We start from the raw sequence: 12,360 nt of genomic DNA, 5'->3' as shown, positions 1-12,360 counted from the left end.
TTCTCTGTAATTACACAGGTTAGTAAGAGACCTGTCTTATTATAAGGTTGAATTTAATTCAATTTAAAATACATAACAATTAATATTCATATGTACATATTTTATTTGTACCATTAAAACCAAAAATGTGATCAACCGCTCCATAGGTGGATATGTTCTTAGTCATGACTCATGAATCTCCAATTAAGGAATACTTCCATTTGCTGATAACCCTCTTATCTGGCATTATTCTAATAGTTTTTAAATCAGCGTCTGTGCATATATGTGTATGTATGTATGTATGTATTTATGTATAATTGTTGCAATTTTGCAATATATTTACCTGGTACAGGTTATCCATTTCTTGCAAAACTAGTTATTTTTACAGGGTGGTCCAAACACAAGTTTCTTCATCGCATGAGGAAATGAATAATTTCATATCTGAGCGACAGGGAGAAATAATGCAAATGTAATACTAGGGAGAGTAATATTATATATTCTGACTATTTCCGCTGGATGCTTCAGTGATTCGCCTTTTTGACTTGTCTTTTGGGCGTTGTATCAGGTCAGTCCACAAATGCTTGCGTTTTTTAAAGGTGGTTTTAAAATTGATAAAAAAGATGTTTAAAGTATTTATTAATCAATAATATATTTCCTTTCATAATTTACAATGTCTTCCCAACGTTTAGGCAAATTTTTAACTCCCTGCTCAAAAAATTGTTTGTCCTTAGAGCCAAAATACGCTTCGATATCCCTTTTTATAGCTTCTTTTGAGGAGTAGTTCTTGTTACTCATATGGGATTGAAGCCCACGGAAAAGGTGATAATCACAAGGTGCAATATCCGGAGAGTATGGTGGATGCGGCATTAGCTCCTATCCGAGCTCGTTCAGCTTGCCTAATGTGTGCCTTGCGGTATGAGGTCTTGCGTAGTCGTGGTGAAACAAAACTTCGCGTCTTTTCACTAAAGACGGCCGATATTTTATAAGTGCCTCATTCAGGTTTGATAACTGGGAATAATAATCAGCAGTTATCGTCTAGTTTGGTTCCAGAAGTTCATAATAAACAATACCGGCCATATCCCATCAAATAGACAGGAGAATCTTCTTGGGGTGAAGGCCATCTCTAGGGGTCGGTTTTGGTGTTTCATCTTTATCTAACCATTGGCGTTTGCGAACAGGACTATTGTAAAGGACCCATTTTTCATCACCAGTAACGATACGGTTGAAAATACTTTAATTTTCAAGCCGTTGCAGCAGCTGAGAACACACATTCACTCTCTGCTGAATGTTGGCGACGGAAAGTCTATGCGGAACAGATTTTCCTAGCTTTGAAACCTTTCCCACCTGAGCCAGGTGCCTGTGAACTGTTCCATGCGATGAATTTAACCTCTTAGCTATCATATCGACTGTCAAATTTGTCTCAGCTTCCACGAGTTCAAGCAAGGCGTCGGAGTTAAAGACTTTAGGACGACCAGCGCGCGGGGCACCCTCCATTTTCGCAGTCCTTACACTCACGGTATCCTCTCCGTGAACAGTGTTTATTTCTGCAGCAGCAGTTGTTGTATTTTTACCACTTTTATAAAAAAAAAATACAAAATATGCCTCTTATATGCGTTCGAAGATTCCATTTTATTTTTTAACAACACGTGCTTCTATCCGCGACTAAAATCACTTGTGAATGCACAATATCTATATATATAAAAATGAAATGATGTTCGTTCGTCCGCATTTTTTTGGGCCGATACGAGGCCAATTTTATTCGTTCTTTTTTCATATTATAGGGATCCACTAGGGGAAGGTTTTTAGCAAAAAAAAATTTCTTTTAAATATTTTCTTCATATAAAAAAAAGAAAAAATCAAAATATTGTCCAAAACAAAACTTGCTCGATTGTTAGATTAAAGTAAGTTTCGAATCGACATTCATTTTATGTGTACAACTTTTTTTGAATTTTTCGTTATTGTATACAGAAATTTCAAATGATTCGAATGAAAAATTTTTTTTTTTTTTTTATTTCTTCCATAAAATATTACACCTGTCGTTAGACAATAAGTAATTTGATTTACAAAAAGATGGAATGAGAGTGATATTGAAGGGCCAATGCCCCCAAGCTCATTTAGAAGAAGTATATACATATTATTTAAAAACAAGTGGTTAACAAACAATGACATATACGATTAGTTGACAATTGATTACAAGTATTTTGCAAGATCTGTAGGTGTTTGACGGTTAAGCCGACTTTGGGTAGATTTTTCTTTATTTGGTAGTCTTCTCATCATAGGATTTGTATGCGTTAATAGTCTATTTATGTGTCTTCTGCTAGCGCTTTGTATTGTTTCATCAATAGTATCGATGTCAAGGTCGCGATGAATATCTGCGTTAGGTATGTACCAAGGTGCATAAGTTAAGGTCCTAAGTATTTATGAAAATAATGTTTCAATTCAATTGAGCAATGCGTTCTTTGACCAATTCTATATGGAAATGAATGCGTTTGCAAACGATGTTTTCGGCTATGAACAAATGTTGGAATCGAATGAAAATAGAAAGAAACGCGAAATGATAAAAAAAATTCTTGGAAAATGAAGTGGTGCTTCATTGGAAAAATTCAAAGGTAATAAGAACATACACAAGATAAAGATGGAATTCGAATTTTTAAATTTATTTTGTTAATTTCTCATTTTTTCAGAAGTACACCAGACAACAACTCATTCCAACTCTGATTTTGAAATCCTGTTGGAATTGCTGATCGATAATTTTGTCACTATAATGGTCAATGGAAATTTGCGTGTAACAGACCGTGCATATTATTTACCATATCAACTTCTTATGGAACATATGGACCAAATGAACACAAAAAAATAATTTAGTTTTGTTTTGATTTTTTGCAACATTTTGGTTTTCAGTTAATACAATAAAAACAATACTGTTTTTTCGTGAACACAAAATTCTAAATTTATTACGTTGTTTGTTTAGAATTTTTTTAGAAAAAAAGTAAATTTTTTGGTTTTGAGGAAATTTGTTTATTGTTGCTATTTGTGAAAGCGTAGATATTTGTAAGTATTTGACTATAATTCTAAAAGTTAATGGAATACCACTATGACACATAGAAAACATTTTTTCAAAGGGGTGTTTTTCGAAAATTATAAAAAAAATTGTTTTCAAAAATTTTGAAGAAATAAAGTAAAATAAAAAAATTTCGAAAGCATGAAATTTTTTCAAAACCAAATTTTCCTCAAAAAGATAAAAGAAATTTCTTCGAAGAGGTGTTTTTCTAAAATTACAAAAAAAAAATTTCAAAAATTTTAAACAAATAAAATAAAACTTTTTCAAGGGTAAAATTTTCTGAAAACCAAACAAAATTAAAAAAAAATTTGTTTTCAAAACATTTCATATTCCACTATTAATAGAGAATACATTTTTTCGAGGGGGTGTTTTTCAAAGCGGAAAAAAATCTTTTTTAACAAATCAATTTAAACTTTTACAAAAGTATGAAATTTTTTCAAGAACAAAATTTTCTCAAAAACGTTAAATTAAAAAAAAATAGTTTTTTCAAAATATTTAATTTTCAGCAATTAACTGAGAAGAAATTTGTTAGAGCGAAGTGTTTTTAAAAACTTCAAAAAACACTTTTTAACCAAAAAAAATAAACCTTTTTTCAAAAACAACAGGAATGATAACATTGCCTAACAATTTCTGCACTTTTGCACAGTCTAAAGAAGCATTGATACAGAGTGTATTTCCAAACATAGTTCAACATTACAAAAACCATGATTGACTCAGCGAAAGAGCAGATGCTTTCCATTTCAATTCAACCGGGCTACTCGGGTCATGTTCTTCGATTTCGATGTAACTTAAATATGTTGCTCTCTGGTCAAAATAATGAGACACGTATTTTTTTGTTCGCCCGAAAAAAATTTTTTTCAAGAGTTATCGGCAATTTTGTTTTTTGCCTCAAACTCGATTTTTTTTAATTATATAAGAAAAAAATTTTTTGAAATGCCCATAACTTAGTCAAAAATGAACCGATTTTAATAATTCTGGGTTCAAAATGATCGTAATTACTTACACAAGCGACTTCATGTAGAAACAATTGCAAAAAAGTAGTTGAAAATTTTTTATTTAGTAAAAAAGAAAAAAAATTTAAATTTTTTCAAAATTCAATATTTCAAAAACAGCATTTTTTTTTTTATAACTTTTTCCAAATCAAAAAAACATCTCAAACTTTAATTGAGCTGCATGCCTAGTAGCTAAAATGCGTTGTTTTTGAGTAATGAATTTTTGAGTAAACACCCTGTTTCGCACTTTTTGTTTTTTGCAAAATATAAAATTTTCAACTACTTTTTTGCAACTGTTTCTGCAAGAAATCGCTTGTGTAAGTAATGACGATCATTTTGAACCCAGAATTATTAAAATCGGTTCATTTTTGACTAAGTTATGAGTATTTCAAAAAATTTTTTTCTTATATAATTAAAAAAAATCGATTTTGAGCCGAAAAACAAAATTGCCGATAACTCTTGAAAAAAAATTTTTTCGGGCGAACAAAAAAGTACGTGTCTCATTATTTTGACCAGAGAGCAACATATTTGAGTTACATCGAAATCGAAGAACATGTCCCGAATAGCCCTTTTGAATTGAAATGGAAAGCATCAGCAATTTTAGCTGGGAAAAATAAGGACGTAAATGATATAAATTCAGCTATTTTAGATGAAATACCTGGTGACATAGTTGCGTATAAGTCAATGGACACTATTACTGATCAAGATGAGGTCGTAAATTATCCAACTGAATTCTTAAACTCACTCGATTTGCCAGGCTTACCACCTCATAATTTACGATTAAAAATTGGAGCACCGATTATTATGCTGCGCAATAGTAATGTGCCCCGACTTTGCAACGGTACCAGACTCGCTGTGAAGAAGCTAATGGGTAACGTTATCGAAGCAACAATTTTGAAAGGGAAGTACAAAGGAGAAGACATTTTGATACCCTGGATTCCACTGATTCCGGCGGATTTACCATTCGATTTCAAACGTTTGCAGTTCCCTATTCGCCTTGCCTTCGCTATGAGAATTAATAAGGCGCAAGGACAGTCTCTACAAATGTGCGGTATTAATTTAGAATACCCAATTTTTTCTCATGGACAATTGTATGTAGCTTGCTCACGAGTTGGCAAACCATCGTCATTATTCACGCGAAAGATGAAAAACCCAAAAACGTTGTCTATCAAAAAGTGTTACAATAAAGTTTGAATGAAATTGTATCAAAGAATTTGCTTTGTTTCGTATTAATTTTATTCTCTTTCAGCAAATCATTGAATTTATCGTCTAGCGAAGCGGGCGAGGGTACGCTAGTATCAAATAAAATATAAATAAAAATAAATAAATAATTGGCGCGTACACTTCTGTTAGGTGTTTGGCCGAGCTCCTCCTCCTATTTGTGGTGTGCGTCTTGATGTTATTCCACAAATGGAGGCACTACAGTTTCAAGATGACTCCGAACGGCAGATATTTTTATGAGGAGCTTTTTCATGGCAGAAATACACTCGGAGCTTTGCCATTGCCTGCCGAGGGGCGACCGCTATTAGAAAAATGTTTTTATTAAATTTTTTTTACAATATTTGCCGTTTCCAGTGACGATTGTGCAATTCACAAACTTATGTCTTCTGTTCACAAACAGCTGTCTTCTTCGATTTATTCAAAATGATGAAGAGTGGCATCTCAGTCAAATATCATTGAATTACATTTTTGTTTTTTGACTAATTAATATTTTTTAATTTATGTACTCTTAGCCTTATTGAATAACGCTTTTGTTTCATATATATTAAGAAATATGATCATTTTTCCAATGTCTGACTACAGAGAACTAAAAAAAAGTATCCGATTACTAAAACAAAACGGCATTCTTAAGTAAATTAACTGATTTTAACCCTCAGACAGTCCGCCCTGAGGCTGTCTTTACATAATCGACTATATTTCCAAAGCATTTGTTTTGGTGAGGATATGTGTTTTCAGTTTTGAATCCATAAATGCCTAAATATAGTACTTCGTTTCGTTGGATGGTGGGATCTCGATGCTATTGAGCTTTACTGGAGGACAGTCCGAACGGCTGGTTGTAAATGAAACTTGAATCGATTTAGTCTCAATCGATATAATTCACCAAATTTGCAGCCATTGGGTAATGTCATCGAGACATATTTGCATTTTTCGGGATACTTCGTTTGCGACTTTATTTACAGCTAGAGCCGCTGATCATTGGCAAATGTTGCACCTGATGAGTCAGACAGATTATTAGACCTAGGATGGAGCCTAGGATGGAGGACCTAGGGTAGAGCCTTGAGGCACACCGGCATTTATTTTATGGAGATTGGATAAAAATGTTCCCTTCGGCAAAATACGATGACATAAATAAAACGGTGCCGTCTAGAAATTTCTCACTACTGGCATCACTTTACTAGCCATTATAATTTCCAAATGGCATGATGCCAAATCATTTGCACTTAATTGTGAATAACCCTATGGCAGATGTTTTTTAATTATTGTTTAATTAGTACTTTCTCATATACACACACACATATATACATATACAAAGTGGCGCAATATTAATCATCCACTTTTATATTTGAATAACTTCTTTCCTAAATAAAAAAAAAAATGTAAGTGATAAAAATTTTTACGCACTTCATTGCTTGTATATTTGTATATTTCAGCTGGTTTGTTCACAAGTGCCAAATATTATTCACGTACGACTCCATTTGCAAAAATTATGATTTTTCCTATAGGATGATTAACTTTGCACCACCTTGTATAAAAAGCAATCGTGTCAAAACAACTATAATTAGTTCACTCATATTGATAAATACCTAATATTTTCACGCTCCATTACGTGATAATTCCTAAGCCACATATCCCCAGTAGTCACGGATGTCCTTTGGGACAAAGCTGGCCAATGAAAAGCGGCAAATAATGACTTAATTTTTGCGTAGCAATTTCTAGGCTGCCTCATTTAAATACTCTGAATTATTTAACGCTAAGGCATGCAGCAGCTAAGGGATGCACATACATTACATGCAAATACTCGCACATTCATACTTACACGAGTGCACTATTTCCTATAAAATTACTGCAAGAATATTCCTTAATGGCAGTTTTCCATAAAACGGCAAAGCTAAAAAATTTATTACTCTATCGAGGCAAAGTGGCCGTGGCGTTACTGTAATACAAGTGAAACACCTCAAAATGCTGCATTCTTCACATCAACGCCGTCGTCTCTACACGGTCGCCTACTTATTCAGCACGCGCTTGGTTTTACTCACCGCACAGGTAATGCTATTAGCGCCGGTTCTTCGCTGCAAGCAACGCGACATATATCGAACCCATTCCGCCTTCAGTTGCCTTGCAATCCTGGCATTTTTGTTGTTGTGCAGCGCCACACCATTTCTACTACGTATCATCGCCTCAACGTACGAACTTGTAGGCGTCCAATATGACAATATTTTCGTGCTAATCGCCATGGTTTCTCAGGTGAGTGATATCGGCATCGTGTTGATCACCATGATTTCGCAGATCTGACAGCGTCAACGGTTGTGCGATTTTTTAAATCAACTGCAAAGCACTGTGCAGCGAGTGCGCGCCCTATGCGGTCGCAATTTAGTGAGTGGAGAAGCGCTGCTGTTATTCTGGTTGCAATTGGGACTGACGCTGTACGATGTACTCATGCAACTGGTCTTTCTAGCGAACATGGCATTTAAACTGGATCCGTGGCAGTTTTTAGTGAATCTGGCATCATTGTATCTGCAGCAATGCCGCGCAACACTACAACTTCTAATTATGGGATCTGTGCTATTGTTGACGGTTTGTTATGATCAGTTGGCCCTTTGCGTGGATGACATCTCGCAGGGCATAGCTGTTGAACTGATACAGTTCGAAGAGCTGGTTTCGCTACAGAATGCGTTGGATGGGCTTCTTCGGCAACTAATCCATATATTTCAGCTGCCTCTCTGCCTCGCTGTTGGTGGAGAGTTCATCAATGTATTGGCCAACCTATACGCACAGCTGTACTATTATGTAATAACAAAAGCTTTGTGGCTGGCTTTTGTCTTCTACTGCGCAAAAATCAGCATAGAATTGTATTTACTCATTCACGTCGTTCATTTTTGCTGCGAGCGACAAAAAAACGTGATATGTGTTTTTCTCGAAAGCGACATTGACCTGGAGGAGGGAATGGAGGTAAAGTGAATATCAGCGCTGGTTGGGTGATAAAAAAATAAAATTTCTACATTTCTTTACAGTGGCGTTTCGAATTAACCCATTCGGATGCTTTGTGGCCGCAGCCGATTAAATTTTGCATTCTTGGCCTTTTCGAGCTCGATAACGAATTTTGGCTATTCCTCCTCGCCTATTCGGTGAATTTTATAGTAATTATTTTACAGTTTGGATTTTATTCATAAGCGAATGAGTTATGGAAAAGCACAAAAAGGGGCATATGAAAAAATATTTGCATTTAAAATAGATGATTTGTGTCAATGGAAGTTATCTGAAAGCCAAAGTCAATTGGTGGATCGAGTGGTTATTTTTTAAGTATCTAAGGGGTTAGATGACTTTGAAACATATACTTATGGATACATATGTATCTTTGAAATAAGACAATTAATTCAAGGTCGTTGGGTTGCTGCTTAATGTGGTGACTTAGGATATATACGAGTACTGCACTATTAATAGGACTATGAATAAGTTCGTGCGGTTTTTTTCGAAATTTGAAACTTTATTGACGTAAAATGGTTACAAATTTAATATTCAAAGTATTGTCCATCGCTTACTACTACTTTTTCCCATCTTTCTGGCAATTCACGGATTCCCTTTGTGAAAAATTCGATCGGTTTTGCCGCAATCCACGAATCGATCCATTTTTTGACTTCATCGTAATTACGGAAGTGCTGGTCAGCCAGGCCATGTTGCATCGATCGGAAGAGATAGTAATCGGATGGCGCAAGGTCTGGACTATACGGCGGGTGGGGTAGGACATCCCATTTGAGCGTTTCTAAGTATGTTTTGACCACTTGTACAACATGTGGCCGAGCATTGTCATGTTGCAAAATAACTTTGTCGTGTCTATCGGCGTATTGCGGCCGTTTTTCTCGCAGTGCTCGGCTCAAACGCATCAATTGTCGTCGGTAGACATCCCCCGTAATCGTTTCATTCGGTTTCAGTAGCTCATAATACACAACACCCAGCTGGTCCCACCAGATACACAGCATAACCTTCAGGCCATGAATATTCTGCGCCGACGTCGATGTTGAAGCATGGCCAGGGTATCCATACGTTGCCCGACGTTTTGGATTGTCGTAATGGACCCACTTTTCATCGCCAGTCACAATTCGATGCAAAAAACCCTTTCTTTTGTGCCGTTGAAGCAGTTGTTCGCATGCCATAAAACGGCGTTCAACGTCTCTTGGCTTCAATTCATACGGCACCCAATGGCCTACCTTTCGGATCATTCCCATGGCTTTTAAACATTTGGAAATGGTTGATTGATCAACTCCCAAAGTTTTTGCAACCTCTTCTTGCGTTTGAGCCGGATCTTGATCGAGCAATTCCTCCAATTCGGTATCCATGAACTTTGGCGGCGCACCCTCGCGTTCTTCGTCTTCCAAGCCAAAATCACCACTTTTAAAGCGTGCAAACCACTTCTGGCACGTTCGCTCAGCTAGAGCATGCTCACCATAAACTTCCACCAAGATACGATGACTTTCGGCTGCTTTTTTCTTCATATTAAAATAATGAAGAAGAATTCCCCGCAAAAACACATTATTTGGCACGAAATTCGACATTTTCAAGTGTGGTAAAAATATTGTTGTTTACGCTTCAAATAAAAAACTTATACTGACGTTTGTGCCTTACGACAGTAGCTCTCCAATGAATGTTTGGAAATGTGGATCGATGGAATAATAATCAAGTTACGCCATCTGTTGTAAAACCGCACGAACTTATTCATAGTCCTAATATTTTGCAGCAAATCGTGATTTATTTAACTTAAAAGGCAATGAGGAATATATTCTTCAGCTTAATTGGCGCGATAATCATTTAAGGGATTTCGATGTAGCCTAACAAAGCGCGTCAACTAACTAGCGTTAGTTGGACCCACCAAGTGAAGCCAAGGCCTACGCAAATGAGACTTTACTCTTCCTTTGCTACCACCAACAGGTAGCGCTTTGAATACTTTCAGAGCTAATATTAATATTACCATACAGGCATACGCCAGCAGCCGTACCAGTCTTATAGTGTCTAATGGTGCCTGAGTGACTGAGTTCTTCAGCTCAAATGAACTTTTCCAGCTTCAGAGCAAATAAGTCACCAAAATACTTACCTGTTATTCCAAATCCCAAATTCAGTTGGGGCCCAATGTAGAATCAGGGTGAAGAAAGCTAATGTAGCACTTTACACATGTAATAGAATGTTGGGTAAAAAATGTGGTAATCAACCAAAGCTATCCAATTGGTCCTAGACAGCCATTGTAAGACCAATACAAACATATACGGCACCAGTCTGGTGTCCCGCTTTAAAAAATAAATACAACCAAAGCAAGCTGAACAAGATACAAAGATCAGCGTGTATCCTAACCACAGGAGCGCTTATCTCCAGTCCTACTGACGCGCTAGACTAAGATATATATAGCCATTAGACTTACACATAAAGACAGTCGCAGAAACATAGGAAGTTGGTCAACAAGATCGCACAGTAACCGCAAGATCCTCCTACAGGGATCCTCACTGCTCAAAAACAAATCATACTTCACAATTCCCGACCTTAACTTCATGAACGATTATACGGTACGTTTTCCACCGATAGCCGAATCGAGGAAAGATAAAGTGATTGGTAGATTCGACATAGAAATCTACACTGACGGTTCTAAGACGAATTGTGTTGTGGGAGCTGGCCTCTATTCAGAGCCGCTCAAATTATCCAAATCAATTCGAGTTTCTGACTATACCAGCGCGTTCCAGGCAGCTTCAAATTAATCTGACACTGTTTTCCGGTTATAGGCATATGGAGGGCAATGAGATAGAAAATGAGCTAGCAAGAAAAGGTTCGTCACTAGACATAACAGAGGCAGTGGCAGTTGCTTCCCTATTCAACACAATAAAGGCCTCCATTGCTACACTTTAGTCGAAAGAAGGTGGAAGCAATTAACTACATGCACTGCAACAAAAAAAACATTGCCTTCGGACAATATCCGGGGGTCGATTTACCTGTAAAGATGCTCTCGCCCAAGCATCTCACGTATCAATGCAACTCTTACAAGTCACTGGAAGGTAGAGGATCATGCAGCCAGACTTAACCTTCCTTTCAATCCCATCTGAAGAAGCTGTCAGGCGGAGGAGACAGCAACAACAAAAAATAAGGGCGCAAAGTATTCCCTCTCCTAATTCTGACATAGCTGCTGGTATTGCATAATTTTACACAGCCCTATTATCATAGTTTTCCAGGGATATCAATTTCAGACATCACAGCATATAGGCATCTCGACAAAAAAATGGTGTGTGTCGATTCTTCATTCATATGGGTCTCTCCAAGGCTTGGCGTATTGTGAATATCTGTGAACAGTTCATTTTCAAGGCTGAAATTTTCATTTCAAGTCTGTATCCACACTAATAAGATCCAATCATTTATATTAGTTTATGATTGGATTCAGCCAATATGCTCGATAAAAACTTGTATCCAATATTAACTATACTAATTCCGCCATAGTTATAGATCGTGCAGAGTTCACTTAAATTTTTAGCGAAAGGCATGTGTGTCATATTATTCGTAGGAGCTAATGCGTGCACCTTTGAAACCTTTGCCGGAAACCCATCGACTCCAGCGGCGTTGTTGTTCTCTAGCTGCCCTATTTCTTTTTATAGACAAAATGTTATTTTCATAATTTAAGGATGCTTTCGACGTCGACCATCAAACCACCATCTTTGCAGCAATCCCACATGGCTCACGTTGTGCTCTATCACAGAATGGCCCGACAGCCAACATGGCATTCCTCGTCGTACTAGTGGTTTTTTGGGCTCGCCGAAATCCGATTTCTTTTTCTGCAGTGGTACCCAGAAAGCAAGGTGGATTTATTAAGGTGACAGCATTCACTCAGCTGAATTTTTCACCGTAGGTATGGCTTACGTCAAAATGATATGCTTTGTTTGTATGTATTGGTATGTTTACATTCGTATGTTTACATTTGCTTGCTGATTTTGACGTGCTGGTTGGACCAAACGCAACAACAAATACATGTAGGGTTTTACTTATATGTGTTTGCTGTCACCTGTAATAAATTCTCCTTGCCAGAAAGCGAGAATGTGATTATATTACTCTCACTTGTTAGCCTACTGAGCGATGCTCGCT

At 36.7% G+C, this 12,360-nt stretch overlaps 1 protein-coding gene across 1 annotated transcript; it reads left to right on the top strand.

Moving 5' to 3' along the window:
- The first annotated feature begins 7,212 nt into the window (after window positions 1-7,212).
- On the top strand, window positions 7,213-8,433 carry LOC129236750 (putative gustatory receptor 89a). Its single transcript, XM_054870945.1, has 3 exons — window positions 7,213-7,497; window positions 7,597-8,202; window positions 8,265-8,433. The coding sequence occupies exons 1-3, from the start codon at window positions 7,213-7,215 to the stop codon at window positions 8,421-8,423; spliced, it is 1,050 nt and encodes a 349-aa protein (XP_054726920.1). The 3' UTR covers window positions 8,424-8,433.
- The last annotated feature ends 3,927 nt before the right edge of the window (window positions 8,434-12,360 follow it).

The sequence above is a fragment of the Anastrepha obliqua genome, chromosome 1 (assembly GCF_027943255.1).
Source record: "Anastrepha obliqua isolate idAnaObli1 chromosome 1, idAnaObli1_1.0, whole genome shotgun sequence".
In the NCBI taxonomy this organism is placed as follows: Eukaryota; Metazoa; Arthropoda; class Insecta; order Diptera; family Tephritidae; genus Anastrepha; species Anastrepha obliqua.
Note: the sequence above shows the minus strand (reverse complement) of the source record. Positions and strands in the feature narration are given on the sequence as shown.